The sequence below is a fragment of the Leptosomus discolor genome, chromosome 2, assembly GCF_034619465.1.
Source record: "Leptosomus discolor isolate bLepDis1 chromosome 2, bLepDis1.hap2, whole genome shotgun sequence".
Lineage (NCBI taxonomy): Eukaryota > Metazoa > Chordata > Aves > Leptosomiformes > Leptosomidae > Leptosomus > Leptosomus discolor.
The window spans coordinates 95,022,138-95,040,649 of NC_141392.1; the positions used below are offsets into that span (position 1 = coordinate 95,022,138).

An 18,512-nucleotide genomic window follows, 5' to 3' on the forward strand; every position below is an offset into this window, starting at 1 on the left:
ACTTTGGCTAGGGGACTGTTCTACCTGATATTTTTCTAAGCACTCTTTCCTAGTCTGCTGATTGGAAGGTCAAAAATACTTAATGAATTTCTCTGTAGTCCAGGTCTCTGGGCCAACTGCAGAACAAGGACTGGAATGCAACAGATATGTTAGTTTAGTTGTAATAGTGGAAGATAAACATGTCCCTTTAAACTTTAATTAATGCTTGGTGTGGGAATCATTAATTGTTTTATTCTAACTTCTAGAAGTGTAGATTTGTAAGAGAATTTGTCTCAATTGATGCTTAATGTATTTTTGCTCCTTTGCGTACGAGTCAAACCAGGGTAGTAAATCAGATTAATACATCTTTTAATGATGCTTGAGTGTAGGGTCCTTACCTCTGTTAGGACTGGTAAATAGAAAATTGCTTGTTCATTAACCTCAGACCTGACTCTGCACACATTCACACATGTACTCTGCTGATCTAAATATAGCATTTGAGGGGAATGTGAATAATGACACACTGCCTTCAGAAATTTTTAAACCTAAAGTCATACAGTTTTTCTGCAGGAATAAATAGATTTCTGTTTTCTTATCTTAGAAGTAGAGTTCTTTCGGTATTTGACTAGTTAGGGTGAGACGACTTTTTTGCTTTGTTACAGTGCTTTTGTTCCTTTGGATATTCCCAACAAGAAGAATTCCACAGAGTGGGAGAAAGTGAAACTCCTATTTGAAGAATTTGGAAGTAGTCGTAAGTTTGAGATTTGTTCTGAGCTTTGTGTAACTTGCTACAAACTTACTTTGGCATACTCATCATTGACTGATCAAGAAAACTAGCTTTCTTGGTGACAGTCTTCTAACTTGACTCTTAACTGCTTACTGACACTAAATCTTTGCAATAAGATTTTTCTCTTCAGACAAAAAAAATCAGAACCACCTTTAAAGTACAGAGGAGACACCGCCCCTGTCTACTTTCAGTACTATCTGCATTTGACAGCAAGGATTCTAGTGTTGTGTCCTATGATATTAATGGTGGGGAGGGGAAGGTGCTTAGTTCCATGGAAATGTCACTTAACACAGCTTTTATATGTTACTTGGATACCCTAAAATCAGTGAACTTCAGTATGGTAAGTGTCTCGTGTTGTATGACAGTTTTGAAGTGCTTACTGAATTAAATATGATACTGCTGTTCACTTTAAGAATGAGACTGGTTCATAACTGGCTTTGTCTATTTAGACAGGAAAATTCTATGGGTGTTATGATCCCCCTGCTTTGTTCTCCTAGTGTTGACCTTCTCTAAAATTTTGCTTGCATTTGTTTTACTTTTTTATGCTAGGGCTATAAACAACAGTTGTGAAGGCCAAACGCTATGAAGTTGTATTTCACCTTTAGCTTATGCAGTTTATGTACTTGGCCAGGGTGTGTTTTTCAGAGCAAAGGTCTGAAGAAAGTGTTTTGTAGATGAGCTAAAACAGACTTGATGTCACTTTCCAAATGTATCCAGAAAAATGGTAACTAAAAGTTATCTAACAAATTAATCCAAATGCATAATTACTTTGTGCCTCATTCTTGACATGTATCAGAGTATTGGCTTCTATATCCCTTCATGATCCATCAACTTTGTATGTCCAGTTTGCCTAAGTGTTCCCTTCTACCAAGGGTATGTCTTCCTTCCAGCCTTCCCCTGGTATCTTGGGCCTGGGTTTCCTGAAGTCTGGTCTTGCTAGTAAAGACTGAGGCAATAAAGGCACTTGGTACCTCAGACTTTTCAGTGTCCTGTATCACTGGGGTCCCTGCCCCACTCAGGAGCAGGCCCACATTTTGCCTAGTCTTCTCTTGCCACTTATTGCCTTTGACATGCTTGCAGAGTCTTTCATCATAGTATGCACTGTGCTGTAAGGTGTGCTTACAAGCATGGGAGATAATGGAGAACAAGTCCATAGCTTATTAATTTTGTCTGCTTGTTTGTGTTTCTCTTGCTTCATGAAGATTCTAACTGACAGTGTAGAATAAAATGTTTCTTTAACTGTTTATACAGGTAGTGACAGCAGTTGAGCTGCAATGTCAGCTACTTTTTCTAGGCTACTTGAATACAGCTGTCAATTATTTAGCTCTGTAGATGTACTTGCTATGAAGTATAGTATAGATAATGTTTATTTCTAGGAAGACTTAATCATTAAGATGCTGGGTTGAGATGTGGAAGTCTGGTTTTGATTTCTGGCACTTACCAGTATTCTCTTGTGACTTTTAATTTCATAGGATAGTTCAGACTGAAGAGACCTCAGGTCATCTAGTCCAATCTCCAGCACAAAGAAGGAAGCTGTAAGGTCAAACTGGGTTGCTCAGGGCTTTATCAGCTAGCACTTGAAAAAACCCGAAGGATGGAAACGCTTTCATCTCATGGTGAAAAAAAAAAATTCTCCTCTTACCCAGTGTGGGTGTATACACTGTCACCCATTGTCTCATTCAGCTACTGTGCACCATTGGGGAGCCTGGGCTCCGTCTCTTTGATAAGCAGACAGGCTATATTAGGTCTCTCCAAAGCTGTCTCTGTTCCGGGCTGAACAAGCCTGGCTCCCTCAGCTTCTCTGCACAGCATGTGCTTTAACCTCTGACCAACTTAGGTCTCCCCTTAATCTGCTTAGATTTATTAGTCTTCCGTGTGATGGGGGCCTCAAAACTGATTGTGGTATTCTCTGTATGGTCCCTTCCCTTAAGATGGGCATGCTCATGTTGATACAGCCCAGGATGCTGTTGGACTTCCATGCTGCCAGGGCACACTTCTGGCTTATTTTCAGCTTGCTGTCTGCCAAGACCCCCCCCAAAGTTTTTGTAGAGCTACTCCACAGCCAGGAAGTCCCCAGTCAGTATTGTTGCAAAAAGTTCTCTTGTGTTCCAGATGCTGGAGAAATGAGGACAAAATTCTTGCTTGTTGTCTTTATGTGTATGTGTTAGCCCGTTTTCATGTTACCTTTTCCGTTGTCTTTCTGCACTTTACCCAAGAAATGCAAACATCATAACTTTGGGTGTTTGTTCCATGTCCATTCACTTTCTAGTGGGATTATAAAAGGAGTACAAAGTCATCCACTGAGGCAGATCCCGATAATGTACTTCTGGTATACAATTACCAATTTTTCAGCCAGTTAGTTTGTTGATGTTCCATTGAACATAGTTCAAACTTTAAAAATGGATGTTAAATGTTGTTTTCAAATATATGTACAGGAGGATCACCAAATATGGTGTTTAAGTACATTGTGTGATACATCAGAAATAGGAGTCGCGTACGTGTGGGTTTTTTCCCCTGAACTTCAGAATGTAGGTAAAATTTTCACGAGTACTAAAGGTGGAATAATGCTGGGGTGGTTTTTACTTTTAAACATAGCTGTAGTGTTTGAAACTTATGAACATGTTGCTGTTAGCTTTGAGGAAGTTGTTTGGTATTATCTAGCAAAAATAGCAAAGGAAAGATTTGAGCTGTGAAGTTGGATTTGGTTGTGCTACTCTATTAGATGTTGGTATTTTTGGAATTGTGTTAGAAGAAAGATACAGCTTCTCATAGAGGATAACTATAACAGGATTTCTCAGTTTGTGAATGCTTGATGCTATGGTGAGGAAAAAGGAATGGAAACTAGCTAATGAATTGGACTGGCTAATAATTCTTTGAGTAAAAATCAAAGTTATTGTGCTCTAAAGTCTTGAATTGACTAGAGGGGAGGAGAAGACATGAGGGAGAACACTAAATAGTAGGACAATTACTATGACTGGGTGCAGACATGAAATTGATTGCTTAAAGTTAATTTGTATAATGGCTACTATAAGTTTCCGTGCTACTACTTAACAAAAAAGCTTGCCATATTTTGTCCTGCATGGTGAGGTTGGGGACAGGGATGTTGTGGAAAATAATGCAGGAGGATTCAAGGAGTTTGCCTTTGGGGGTGAGTTTGGTAATGCTTTTCTTCTACTGTTTTTGTTTCTAGGGTGATAGTAAGGCTTCAATAACTCCTTAGTCTCCTGACCTTTTTCCAGTTTGTACATCTGCATGTATGTGGTCTGAGTGAAGCTGAGGTGCAGTTTGTCTTGCTTGGTTATATGAAAGATCCATGCTTGCCTGATTGTTTGGTTAGTGCTTTATTATAAGAAATCGGGTGATAACAAACAAAACAAAGATGAACCATACAGAATATGTGTGTAAACTGAAAATTACCACAGCACCCTATGGAAGCCAGACATAAGTCTGGAAGCGGTGTTAGGCAGCTAATAGGTGGGAGCAAGTTCATCAGTGGCTAGTCAACCATTTGACTGAATGCAACACCTGTGAACTTGTAACAAAGGCAAGATGGCTGTCCTGCTATTTTGATGTGGGATGAGGATCTACTGCTGACAAAATGCTATACTAGGTGAATTTTTTGTCTGAATTGTTACAGTGGGTGACTGTGTCCTTTTATTTTTCTTCAATCTAATGAACTTTAATATCTTCAGGAAACCAATTTGGGAAGAAATGTTCTAACATATCTATGGTAGGAATTTTCAACAGGCTTTTTTTTCTTTTTGCAGATGGCTTGGCTGCTCTTTCATTTTCTATTAGTTCCTTGACTGTGATTGGAATGTTGGCAGCTATCACTTACACAGTAAGTTGTTAAGCAAATGTTTTAGCTCTTTACATTCATGACACTTGCAGTTGTCATGGACTGTACCTGTATGGAAAATTGTCATCTTGCTAAATAGCTTCAGCAGTCTTCTAGCTCTGGATTTTCATGGTTGAAACACTTCTTTGAAGTTCTTGGCATGAGATGAGTAACTTCTTTACTGCAAGTTTAAGAACCACTGTTTCAGTACTCCTGGTTTTTAAGCCTCTGTTTCTTTCCCTGTCCAGCAGTGGAGAAGTAAATATTGCTTTTTTGTTCATTGGACTATGGCATAAGCTAGACTTGGTCTGGTCAGTCTATGATATTGAATATAACCTTTACTAAAACTTTTCTGCATTGATGTTTTTATCTCTACAGAACTTTACAATGAAAAGTCTGGCAGAATAACTTGATTTGTAAGGAAGTATGTGAATTATTCTTGGTCAGAACTGTCTTTTTTTTTTAAAGGCTGTTCAGTAAATGAAAAAGCAATGTCTCTAACAACACTGCTTCACAGTATTTTAGAATTTGACGAAGGTTAAATATCTGTGCATGTCAGCATTTGGTTTCAGGTATGAAGAATCTGCAGTGTCTTCTGCGATGTGTGCCTTAAATCAAGCATAGCTAAAAAGTTAAAAGCAAATAGTTTTAAGTTGTTTAGAGGCTTGCTTTCTAAAGCCTCAGGAATATTCTTGGTAGTCCTAGGCATGCAACTAAGGTACTGCAGTTCTTCCTGTAGCTTATAAGCGTTTGGGAGTGTTCATTCTGTAACTGATTGTAAGTTATATGGTTAAGGCTATGTTAGTTCAGCTACTTGACTCTTGCTTTTATGTGCTAAGGAAAGGAACTATTTTAACTTATTAGCTTGGCCAACATCTGATGTTGATATGGTCCTTGCCTTTCCAGTCTGTTCTGTTTTTTCAGTCACTGAATAATCAGTCCATTTGTAATGCAATGTGTATTAACTTGTCATCAACGTAAAATTTTCCGACAAAGATGAAGCTTTAAAGCTTAAGGTAACTGCAGTCAAAGCTTTAAAACTTCTCAGAAGTCAGTGTTTTCCTGGTAGGTTTTAATCTTTAAGTTCATGTCCTTGCTAAAAGAACTCTTTTCCATTGCAGCCTGGCTCTAACATACCAAATTTGTGGTCACATAGCTTTGCTAGTGAATTCTAAGTGGCTATGTAACAATATTGCATGAGATGCAATAAGTTATTTTGAAGCATTGCAAGCTAAGGAGATACTTTGTGGTAGCTTGTTGTCAGGCAAAGGATGAATGGATAAAATTATCATAGAACAAGGCTATAAGAAAGAGGGAAGTGTTTTAGTCATAACTGGATAAGGGGAAAAGTACATGCTAAATACTACCTTTAGACTCTTAAACAAATCTAAATTGACTAACAAGCATAGCTAATGATTTTCTGTCTCTTTATGCCAGTGACTTCAGCTGGTGTAAGTTACAGCAGGATTATGGGAGGCAAGTCAGTGCAGGTTCTTAGATATGTCAGAGCACTGACAGTGACAGCTTGGTGATCATTGAGTTTTGTGCAGTAGGTAGGAGAAGAATTCGGTGGATCAGCTAGTAGGTATCTTGGGTGAGCTGAACTGCTCTTAGCCCCGTTGACGAAGTGCTTTAACTTTCCTGACGTCTAGATCAGGTACTGGTCAAAAAAGATCCAGACTTTTGCTTAGCCTCTAATAACATGTCAGCTTTTAAATTTGTTTCCGTTAATTATGGAAGGGAAGATTAATCTCTTGTTCAATTACCTTACTGCAGAGCACAGGTAGTGTTTTTTAACCTCTATGAGACTAACATTAAGAACAAACTAATTACGTGGGAGAATATCCTCAGGGGTTTTAGTTCTTTTTTTTTCCAAACAGCTACCCAAGTATGTTTTTTATAAGTGCTAGTAAATGTCTATAAGCATCTAAAGGACAAGATTGTTTTATTTTGCACAAATTTATTACTGAAATGTAAAAAAACATTTTTAAAAAGTAGCATTTGTGAGTTTAATTTATTGCTAATATTCCTTACTTCAATGTTATTTCCCTACTTATTTTTGAGTGTAGATTGATTGTAGGCACCATTCAGCTGAGTATCACAATATGCTGCTGTCCTCAAAACTAGCTGAACCTGTAAATGTGACTTCCACTTAATGTTCAGTAATTTGTGTGCTGTGTTGCCTGTGTGGTTTCTCTGTCTTCATCTTGTTGCCTTAGTCTTACTGTATTTAGGATTTGTACAAATACTGAGTGGTAAATGAGGTGAAACATCAAGCATGAGAGCTAAAATGGTCTTTTCTGAATGCCTTAATTACTAAGGTTTTAGGCTAATTTGTTGCTTTGAAAAATTCTATGGAGCTGTCCATGCAAATGCCTGGAGCATGGAATTACTGTTTACTTAGTTTAATCATGTGTCTGATCCTTCTGGAAACTGTCCCTTCTGTTTTTCAGTAGGTGTTAAGACAAGGTGGGAGAAACAGAGGAGCCATTTCAAGGAAGTTTTAGGTATGAGCTCACAGGAGGTGGTTGTTTTCCATCTCTGATATGAGAGTGTGTTTTGTCATTGTTTGCAGGTGATCAGAGAATCTTATGCTGAAACAGTGAGCTGGCTATGATACATGGATGGACTGAGGTACAAATGTGTCAGACAGTGAGAAACACTTATTAGAACTGTGTTCTCAAAGTTGGAGCAGGAATAGATTTTTTTATGCTCTAGTGCTTTCATGACACTTTGCCCACTGCTGGTAATGGTCACTTACATATGTAAGCAATTTCTACCCATGACAGCATGAGCAGTGCTGCTCTTGTGGTCTGAAAGGTCAGTTGTGAGTGTGACCTTCACAGCATGTGGATGCCATGTGCCTGCATTCCAGCCTGTATTGTGGGCTGGGCTTTTCCCAGTGGTATGACTTCATGCAAAAGTTAACTTAGTAGTGAAAAGTTCCTGGTCTGTCACACTTCCCTAAGCCTCAAGGAGAGGTTAGCCCAGAGTATAGCCTCTCAGTCTTGTCCAATTTGAATTACTCCGCTCCCTCCACTTGGGAGGTAGAGGACCATGATTCTGGGAGAGTAACTGGTTTTCTCTTTTGTGGTGTGGATTTTTTTGCTGTGTTAATCTTGTATTAAAATTGCTTCTAGATAAGACAAAGGCATTAGTGCACAGGAAAGTCTGCAAGACATTGTCTGTAACACTTGCTTTTGACCTTAGACATCTGTCGAGAAAGTAGTTATGCTCCTGCATTTTTTCAGCCAGCCTTCTGCATGCCTATAAAATTGTTTGTCCCAGTTTCTAAAGGTGGGAGGCCTTTGTACTTAGTCATCAAACCACTGTTTGATAATTGCTGGTAGATTTTTTTTAAGCACAAAAAAAGAATACCTTTATATAAGGGTGAACACAAGAACAAAGATACCTACTTCAAAATTTTCCACATGCTTAGCAGGTGATGGAAAAAAGGGTAGAGAATAAATGAGGACAAAATGTGGGGTATCAGAGTTCCCTTGTCTCTGAACAGAGGTGATCTCAGATCTTTGGTTTATACTAGTTAAGATTTGAGGATTTGTAGTGCAGGCTTAACTGAATTTTTTTATGTTCCCCTGACTTCTGAGTATGACCAGTCTGTTCCATTGCCAGTGTTGCAATTGTGTTGTTAAAAGGAAGCTGGGAATCGGTGAATCTGGTCTTCTGTATACCTATATTCACATTTTTCACTCTAAAGAAAAAAAGTCTAATAAAAATTTTAATGTAATAAGTGATATGTTAGTAAATACTTTCATACGTAGTTAAGAATGGGTTTACATTGAATGATTACTACTTTAACACAAAATACTAAAAGTAAATAGGAATGCTATGCCTGCACTGACTGCAGTTGACTGATTTCATCTTAAAAGACTATTTGTGGAAGTCCTTCCTATAGGAGGGATAAATCAAGTGATTCTATTTAAGTCACTTGGAATACAATTTATTCATTCTACAATTAGCTAAGTGTGTTAGCAGTACTGCTTTGTGTGGCTGTCAGTGTGGAGAATTAGATTATGGCTGTTCTAAAACTGCACTTCTGCATTGTGGTAATATACAATACTGTGAGAAGTTGAGGAAAAGAGGCTTTGGCACTGGCAGCCTTGAATTTGAGTAGATATTGAGAGCAATAGCTCATTTCTGCATGTGTATGCTCCTAGGCTTTCTCTGTGAAAGCGTATTCTGTTTCCATAGGAGGAGGGATGCATGGGGGTGGTGTTCTTTAGATTGTAAATGGCTGCAGTTTAAATTATGGAACTAACAAATTTACCCCGATGACTAATCTAGTTAAAATCTCTTTTTGAGGAGTACCGTCAGTGTTGTTCCAGTGTTCTGGGTGTCTCTTAAGGCCCAGATTGGTTTAATATATTACTCTGAAGTATATGGTGAGCTATTCATGGAACAAATAACAGACATCTTATCAGACCACACAATATTGTAACATTTGGTATGTTTGGTTCTTTAGGGGAGGAGGGGGTGGATGAGGGACAACATGAGCTGAAACATCGTGCTGGACCAGAGTTGCTAACAGCTGAGGACTTGTGTTACTGAGTATGACAAAGGTAGACAACATTACAGTTCAGTGTGGTTGTCATTATATTAGCTTGCTGGTTTTCATTTTCTATGGGTTCAAACATCAAAATCAGGTCACTAAATTTGACCTAGTGATACATACAGAGAAGAGCTTTTTCTCATAGTTTGAGGGAAACAGCAGAATTTTGCTATTGAGTTGTGAGCTTCTCCCCAGCTTCTGAACAGAGTAGCATGAATAGACTGTTAGGGCTGAAGATGCTAAAGAAATAAAACTTAACTTGGTATGAAAAATTCCCGAGTTCCTCAATTTCTGTGAAATACTAGTTATGAGCTTGGGGAGGGATCAGTAATACATGTTGAATGTGAAAGCCTCTCATCCTTGAAGGTACATCACTGGGAGGGTACCAATGTAGAAATTACTAGTTTAAGGAGTTAATGTAAAAGTTGCTTCTCCCATGGAAGGTCAGGGCTTCCTCAAAACCACTTTCAGTATGGTGTATGCTTTTGCAGATGCTCTTGGTTAAAAACAAGAGTTATTGTAAGAATTAAATTTGAATTCAAGTTTTATTCTTGTTATGAAATATCTTCAGGAGTCAACTAATTAGCTTTATTCAGTGAATACTTGAATAAAGGAGCAAATTAAATGTTTTAGGGTGTTTCTTAACATGTCATTAACGCCATGTCATTCAAATGAGCATGAGAATGAGATGCAAGGAAGATGACTGAGGAGGAGTAAAAGGAGTGTTTAGGGAGAGGATCTTCACACTTTTTAAGTGGAAAATAAATTGGCTTGTTCTGTTTCATTTTCCATGTGTGACACTCAGGACAGTCCTGCATAATGTGACAACTGTGGTTTCTCTGGACCTACAGCAGTGTCTGACTATGGACTGTGTGGTTCTCAAGTCTGAACCTTTTTCAGTAGTGTTAGCCTTCTATAGGAAAAACAGAGTCTCTCTAATACTTGATTGCAAAGGGAAGTGAAAGGTGTTTAGCATGGGGCTAAACGTTTTGAAGGTAGTGTACAAGGATAAGCTAGAGCAGACATCTTTGTATTTGACAAGTCTCTCACATTATTAATAAGTCTATAATAGTAAATTCTCAATTTGCCTCTTACATTTGCCCTATAAACTTTTTTGTGTTTTTTTTTTACTATAGCTGTTCCAATGAGGAGTTTTTCTTGCTAAGGTACTTGTTTTATTAGGAGGTCGGCACAGAACTTGGATTGTCTGTTTTCCAAAAACTTAGCTTCTTACCAAGTGTAGCAAACTTGTAGGTTAGGACAAAAAAATCAATTAGATGTGTGGTAAAGCAGAGTACTGTTAACAGCATGATTTGTTTGAAAGAGTAGAACAGCTTAGGAGAGTACTGTTTCTGTACCTTATTCATATTGCTGCAATACCATTTTTTTAAAGATTAAATCAAAATTCTGAAAGCAAGATCATGGACAGATATGCATAGCACTTAACTCTTGAAGCTTGAAATGTTATATTGTAAAGAACACTCTTGAACTAAACTACTTTCAGAGGAATGCTTCCCACTTCAGCTTGCAGCTTTTGGCATGCTACTATGCTGTTATAACATGCTAACATCTCGTCAGTGGTGTGCATTTTTCCAAATTCCCATTGGGAGGCCAAACCTAGCCCACACTGAGGGTCTCCTGTAAGATGCTTATAGAAAAGCTTATGAAATGTGGACTGGATGAGCAGATAGGTTGACTGAAAACTGGCTGAATGGCTGGGCCCAGCAGATGGTGATCAGTGGCATGAATATGAAGTACTAGAACTGACACTTCATGTTGCATTTCCTTGCTGAATACACTGAAGAATAGTCTTTTCTTGACACTAACTGACACTTTGGAAGACTGAGAAGGGGGAAGGAAGATGCAAGTAGGGAAGATGTATATTCTAAACTTTCAACTTTTTAAAGGGGAAATAATAAAGTAGTGGCTCTATCAAAAGTGTAGATGAAGCCTACAAATGTTCACATGATAGTTACTTTAATATTACCGATGACCTCAAACAGATGTCATTTTTCTCAAATACATGCAATGTTTACATGAGAAACATTATTTAAACATATTTCTTGGTATGACTTAGTTTTCAGTGTAATCTGAAATTGGTAGTTGCTTCTCTGTTTTAAAGCTTTGATAACACAGTCTACTTTTTGGTGTTATGTAATGCATAATACTGAAGTACAGCACTTGATATTTAAAATTGTTTTGTAAGAAATATGCACAAGTGATCCTCAGGGGGGATCTGCAAATCTATGACCTTGATGATTTATACTGACAGCTTTCCATGTCTATATAAATGTGGAATATAACAAGAAAATGATAAATTAGGGCTGCAGTGCTTTTGCTGAAACAGTTTCACAGATGATGTAGTTTGTATCTATTCTTTCATTAATGTGTTTTGCATTGAAATGGTTTTACATTGCCTTAGGTGTTAGTACAATAGTTGTTGTCAGCTCCAGATTGCTATTTGAATTCAAGGCAGAATAACATATTAACTGCACAATGATAGGCAGATTAATTTTTGAGTGGTCTTGTGCATCTCATTTAGCATGTCCTTGAAGGATGATTATAACTGGCTCTAATTTTTCCAAAACATTGAATAAGCATTGTTTGATTTCTTACGAATTTGTAAAGTGATCCGTTTTCCTCCATCCTGAAAGAGATGTTACAAAGCTCGGTTTGTCTACTGGCAAATTTAATGACCTTTTCACATCTAATTTTTGTCCAGCGTATGATTTACTTTTCTTGCAGTCACTTATTTTTATTATGGCCCAAAATCTTAAAACCTTCTATAGTCTGTCTAACCTTAAAAGCACTCGTTTGCTACTGATTTTCTTTTAAGTAGACATCAAACAGTTGTTGAGAAATCCAGAAGTTAGTAGCATTCATTGTCATTACTACTTAATCACTTCAATGTCAGTTCTTAAATATAAAAGAAATGTAGTTATTTGATTATGTTCACTTCTCCATGAAGCAGTAAATAACTGAAGCAGCAAGCTAATTTGAGTGTTCTTTGTTTTAACAGCCTGATTCCTACTACACTCTTGGAGAACTGTAGATATTAAACTGCTGGTTCAGTGATAGATTTGTGCTTTGAGATTTTAGAGTTGCATCTTGAAAGGTGGTTAATCTTTTGTTCAGTTGTTAATGCTCTTCAAAGCCTGATGGAGCAATGCAGAAGATATCAACTGGGCAAAATAGTTATGTTTGGTATTACAGCTGTGTCAGAGTTAACTTTTTAACAGATATGTCTAGCAAGAACAGGTTTACTGTTTGTAGTAGAACTGTAGTGTAGAGGCTGTCATACTTGGTTTCTGCATCTTTCAAACCTTGGCCACATTTTTTTTGTCCACTTAAACATTGACAAGTAAGTGAGACAATCATAGAATCCTGGAATACCAGGTTGGAAGGGAGCTCAAGGACCATCTGGTCCAACCTTTCTTGAGACAATCTTTGTACGGTGGAGAGAAAACATTAATACTAAAACAAAGATGAATGTGTAGCAAGTTACTGTAGTGATGAATGTTAGAAATGGATAAACAAGTACTCAATGCACTGTTCATGTTCTGTACAACAGATCACTCAAAAAATACTGTACTGAACATACCAGTTCAGTTTGGTCGGTTTGTTCCATGCTTTGAGATTTTTTATGTAATGTTCCTAAATTAATGTGCTCTTACAGCAACTGAGGATTGAATACTAAAACCTCCCATGAAAGAACTGAGATTTTACTAGTTAGCATATCAGATGATTTTTTCCAAGCTGTATGGTGTGAGCTTTAAAAACAAAAAACAGGAAACCCCAAACCAAAGAATCAAAGCAAACCCCTCAACTGTCCATGAGATTGTCTGTCATCTTCAGATGCATTTAAGAGGCTTTCTCCTTTACTCTTCACAATTTAGGGAAGATGTGTGAACCACTTCACTGTTTGCCATGCTTAATGGTGTTCTGGAAATAAGATTATTGAACTCCATTTTTAACTTTAAAATGGTAGTACATGTAGGTAGCCCAGAGATGGAGTCAGCTTTCTTTAATGTGAGAAAGTAGATGCCTATTACTTGTAGTTTCACATTACTTTTCAAGAAAAGCATTCAGTCTAGGTGCAGAGAGAAGAAAGATACAGTTTAAGGAAAGGTGGAGTCCTAGTTCCTCTTGCACAAGTGCAGAAGTGTTGCCTGTATTGGTATGACATGAAAGGGCACCGCGCTTGAGACTGCCAAATTGGACTAGCTTACCTGCTCCATCAGAAGCTATACTGACAAGGGTGCATTGTAGCCATAGGAAACTGTGTTCAGTATAGGCAACTCAACTGTATCAATTACTGTGAGGGATAAAAAGTATCATTATGTGTCTTCCTTCATGTTTAAGATAATTCAAATAAAAAGCTAATTGGGCTATGAATAACTGATGAATAATAGGTTATGAATAATATGAAGAAAATCTTTACTATACCAAAATATTCTTGAAATGGAGGGGGTTTTGTGGGCATTTCATACTGAAACTAACTTGTGATTAACTTTTATTTCTTTAAAGCACTGTATATCATAAACTAGAGTTTAGCTGGTTTTGACTTGAAAAGATGCGTTTTTTAAATCATAGTCCGGTTAGTAGAATGAAACATTTCGTCTTTCATGGTCACACTTCCAGGTGAAGTCTTGAAACAAGCCGGTTTAAGAAAATATTTATTTGATTATTTGTATATTTAAAGGTGTGAGCACTACTTCTTACATCTTTTATACAGTGATATAGTAAGAGTTCTCCATCTCTTTTATTTGGTGGTTTCATGTCTCTTCGCTAGAGGGCAGTGATATGCAAGAAATGTTTCTCAGTATTAATTTTCTGCACTTTTTGCACAAGATTATATATACACCTTTTAAAACACCTCAGTGGTAGTAGCATTTAACAGCCATATCTGCTTGATATATGGACCCCTAAAAATAAATGGAATGAGGAGTCTTTCTGGTATGGTACATGACCACTTCCTGATAACTTCTTGAAATCACAGTTTTAATTCTTAAAAATATCCTTAACCAGAAAAAGCTACCTTCAATTACAGTGCTGGTTGTGTATCAAACTGATCAGAAACAACTTCCCTGTTCTGTTTGATCCCTAGCAAGGAGAGTTTATCCTGTTTGGGCCACAAGTTAATTGTTGGACCAGATCTCATTAGCTGAACAGAGCATATGTAGAAAGTAAATTAACAAACTTCTAGTTAAAATAAAATACTTGCTGCCTTCAGGCTTTTTGTGGTAGTTGTTCAAAGATAGCTTTGACTCATTTAACTCTTTTCTATAATTCGTATATTAATTTCAGTGTGGCTTTTTTTCTGTGCTACTCATGAATGATCTGTGTATTTGTGGCTGATCTGCTTGATTATTAGGTATTCCCACCTTAATACATCCTTTTCAGTGGAACTCTTGATAGCTTGTGAAATTTAAAAATGTTGAACTGGAGGTTATGGTTCCTAGTGGAAAACCTTTCTGGAACTTTTTAATACTCAAAGGTTTATCCCTGACATAGTTGCTTGCTGTAACTTCTGTAAAATATGATTTTACAACTTATCTCAACTTCACATGTTTTCTGTCTTGTGCTTATGAGTAACTGAGTGGGGGTTGGACTAGATGACCTTTAAAGGTCCCTTCCAATGCAAACTATTCTATGATTCTGTGGCTATTAACATACCAGGCAACTAATAAGAAAGACTATTCCCTTACCTAACCATGGGCTATGAGTTCACCAAGTCTAAAGTGTGGGTAAGGTGCTGAGTCTGCAAGAGACCAAAGGATCAGAACAGCAACTCTTCCTTCTAACTCTTAGCTGTGGAATGACAAGAAAATAGCTGGATCTGCTGCAGACAGGATGGGAAGGAAAGGGACACAGGAGAAGAATAAGCTACTGGAAGCAATGCTTATGTAATATTGAGGTATTTTAGTGCTGTCTGGAGCACAGGGTGTATTTGGGTTCAGTGGCATGCTGAGAGAATGGCTAGAGTATACTTCTCACTGTTCTTCAATGCCTGCTGATACTGCATAAACGGTATTGAACTTTGCTTTTGTGTAAGTTACAGGCTCCTGCTTTACTAATAACAGATTTCTCTGCAAATTCCTGTCTCAGGCCTAGCTACCACTTCTGTGAATAACAAATAAAGAAGTCTTACGAGCTTTTAGACCGTTCTTTTTATAGGATAAGTAAGCTGGGGTTTTTTTGCTTAAGTTTTTCTGTTTTTTTTTCTTCTTCTTTAGAGTAGAATGCCACCTCCTTCAAGAAATCTGAGGTATGAATGTGAACTTCATCCATCCAGAGATATTATATATATTGCTTGTGGGCAGACTCAAATGAGAATGAGGCAGCTGCTCACAGATGACGCCTCTAACTTGTGCTTGTTAGGTAGTGAGGGTTTGGCTTTCCAGCCCTTAAGCTAACTGATAGGCGGTGATCTCTTATATGGATGACTTGTGGGGACTCAAGAGAGGGGAATCTTCTCTAAAGTAAGTTGTTTAAACTTTTTAGACAAACTTAGATATCCTTTTTTCCTGCTGTAAAATGGGGTTTCAATGCAGCTGATCAGGCATTCAGTAACAGAGATAGCAGCCTGAGACTTTAAAAACCTAACTTTGCAGCATGTATTGTCAGATACCAGCCTGAACAGTTAGTGTTTAGTTCTAGATTCAATTCACTTTGAAGAACTTCTGTGGAAAAAACAACCATTTATTCTGTAATTGCCTGTTACATTTGGATGACTGTTTTTACTCTTCAGTGCAGTGCTACTTCTGTGACTTAACACTTCTAGGCAAAGGTGTCTAAAAATAAGTCCTGGAAACTGTTGTTTCAGTGGTGTAAATATGTTAAGACTTAATTACTTGTTTTATCACAATTTATGTATATAAATTAACTTGTCTTAACTACTTTAAAGGCTCTTCTGATCTGTTTTTATTCATATTCCAAACTTTGGATTTGGTTCAGGACTGAGCCTTCTCTTAGCTTTAGTGTATAGCTTTGGTTTTCCTGTGCTATCTACAAAACATTGCTTTCTTCTTGAGTTGCAGATGCCCAAAATAATAGCCCATTAATAACTTAACGCTTGCACTAACCCAGGAGATTAAAAATTTGTTCAGGGCAGCCTTAAACTTGTGTCAGCCTGAAGGGAAATGCAACCCTGAAACTGAACTGATACAGCTTCAGACCTGTGACACATCACATGAGATTACTCATCTTTCTGCCCTTCATTCTATATATTGATGTCTTGAAGGACCAATGTGGCTTTTCCCCCACTGATGATGGGAGGCTTACTTTTGCATAATCATCTCACTATTAGCATCTTTTTGTATTCAAGGAAGGAACTTAAACTGGCTTTATCACTAGAGCAAGCTGCAAAACCGGCAAAACAATGAATCACGTTAAGAGTTGCGGTTTGCTTTGTGGAAACTTAGATTTAGAAGATTTAGAACTCTGAATTTTATTTCTTAACTATTTCTCTTAAGTACTTGCTGTTAGCTGATGGTAGCTGTTTGAAGAGCAGGTGGAAGCTTCTGCTTAATGGTGGAATCTAATTTCTTTTAAGCTTAGGCTTGTAAAACTATGTAGGCCTATTTTCATAGCAATTTTTCGTTGTTACATGTATTTTTACATATTGAATGTCTTTGTCTCTGGCTGGAAATGTTTTGAGTTCCACAGAGTGACCTTGGTTAGATTGCAGCCTGCATTCTAGCTGTGAAATTGGGTAGTGTTTATGCTTTCTCCTGAGTTCTGGAGTTATGCTACTAGCAGCCAAACCGGAGTGAGCTCTTCATGGTCAACATGGTCCCAATACTATTAAGCCTCCATAAGTGATCTGGATGATGGGGTAGAGTATGTAGTCATATAGTTTGAGAATTATATTAGACTGGGAGAAGTAGTTAAAACAAGTGAGGAGCCACAGTAGAGACATTGACAGGTGGGAAAACTGGGCCAACAAAATGGCATCAGGTTTAGCAGATGTTAAGTCTTTCTCTTGGAATGGGTTAAGTCCAAGCAACAGTTCATGCTGGGGGATGACTGCTGAAAAGGATCTGGAAGGCCTAGTGGACAGCAAGCTGAGCACGAGCCAGCAATGTGCCCTGTAGCAGAAAGGCAAACAGTGTCCTGTACTTGCCATCATCAAGAACATAGCCAGTAGATCAAGGGGTGTGATTATTTCTCTGTGCTTGGCACTTCCAAAGCCACAGCTGGGAATAGTGTGTCTGGTTTTGGTCCCACAGCTTAAGAAACTGGAAAGGCTCCAGTGGAGGCTTGTGAAAGTGATTAAAGAGTTGAAGAACACAAAGCATGAAGAAAGGCTGAAGGAATTCTTTCTTCAGCCTAGAGAAGAAGGTTGGAGAAGACTGCTTTTTAGCTCCTGTAGATAGCAAAGCAGCTTCATGCTCTCAAAGGAGGGTATGCTAAAGGAAGGACTGAGTCATATTTATGGACAGAGTTGTAAAGTCCAGCGTAAGTTAAATTCTTTTCCTTTCATAACATACTTAATGTTGTAGATGGGCCTTTCTGTATAGCTGTGTTCAAACCAGAACTTCTAGAATGTCTTGGACAGCAGGAGAATTCATTGCTATCACTAGCCTGTGGTGGGCTGGTTTTCCCTTGTGTAGCTTTCATAGCAAAAAGCTCTAACATAGCGACTGAAATCGCCAGTTACCTTTTGTAGCTAAAGAAATGGAGTTTAACTTTATTTGGAACAGTCTGTAAATGGTGCTGTAAATCCTTTTTTACCTGTATTTTTGGGTGACAAATGAGACTGTCAGCTGTGAAATCCTGAAATGCTGAGCAGATAGCTAATGGCCTACCTTTATTCTTTGGAGTCTATAGGTAAAATCAATTCTAGTACTTTATAGCTACACAAAAAAAAGTCACGTAGTGCAAGTTGTCAAAAATCTAGCTGAATGTGTTCTTTGCTAATACACACTTCAAGAAATATTTGAAGGAATCTACTTTTCTCCTACCCTTACTTAAATGCTTTAAAGTGATTTAACAGGTACCACTGTTTCCTTGGGTTTGAATCCTGTGGAGAAACACATACACTGGCTGCTTGTTGAACTTAACTGACACGGTTCCAACAATTTACTGTTAATTGTCACTGAACATAAGAAGCCTAACTCCACAGCAAGTGAACAGGGCTGTCAGACTGCTGAACTTGTTTCATGCTTTTGTAACCTCATACTTGGAGGAAATCATGGAATGTTGTTGCTTGCAGAGTGTAACTGCAGCTTGTGGACTCAGTGTCAGATATTTATATTGAAATGGTTATTAATTTGAATAGTTAATGTGGTTTTGAGCTCCAATAATGCTAATTAAGACCCCTTTGTTAAAGGGGC

At 37.8% G+C, this 18,512-nt stretch overlaps 1 protein-coding gene across 1 annotated transcript in view; it reads left to right on the forward strand.

Annotated features, from left to right (window-relative positions):
- Positions 1 to 18,512, forward strand: part of LMBRD1 (LMBR1 domain containing 1) — an 88,143-nt gene that overhangs the window by 30,675 nt on the left and 38,956 nt on the right. Inside the window, exons 6-7 of the mRNA XM_086461494.1 lie at positions 642 to 730; positions 4,534 to 4,607. Coding sequence (XP_086317620.1) covers positions 642 to 730; positions 4,534 to 4,607 — 163 coding nt within the window. The remainder of the gene's footprint in view (positions 1 to 641; positions 731 to 4,533; positions 4,608 to 18,512) is intronic.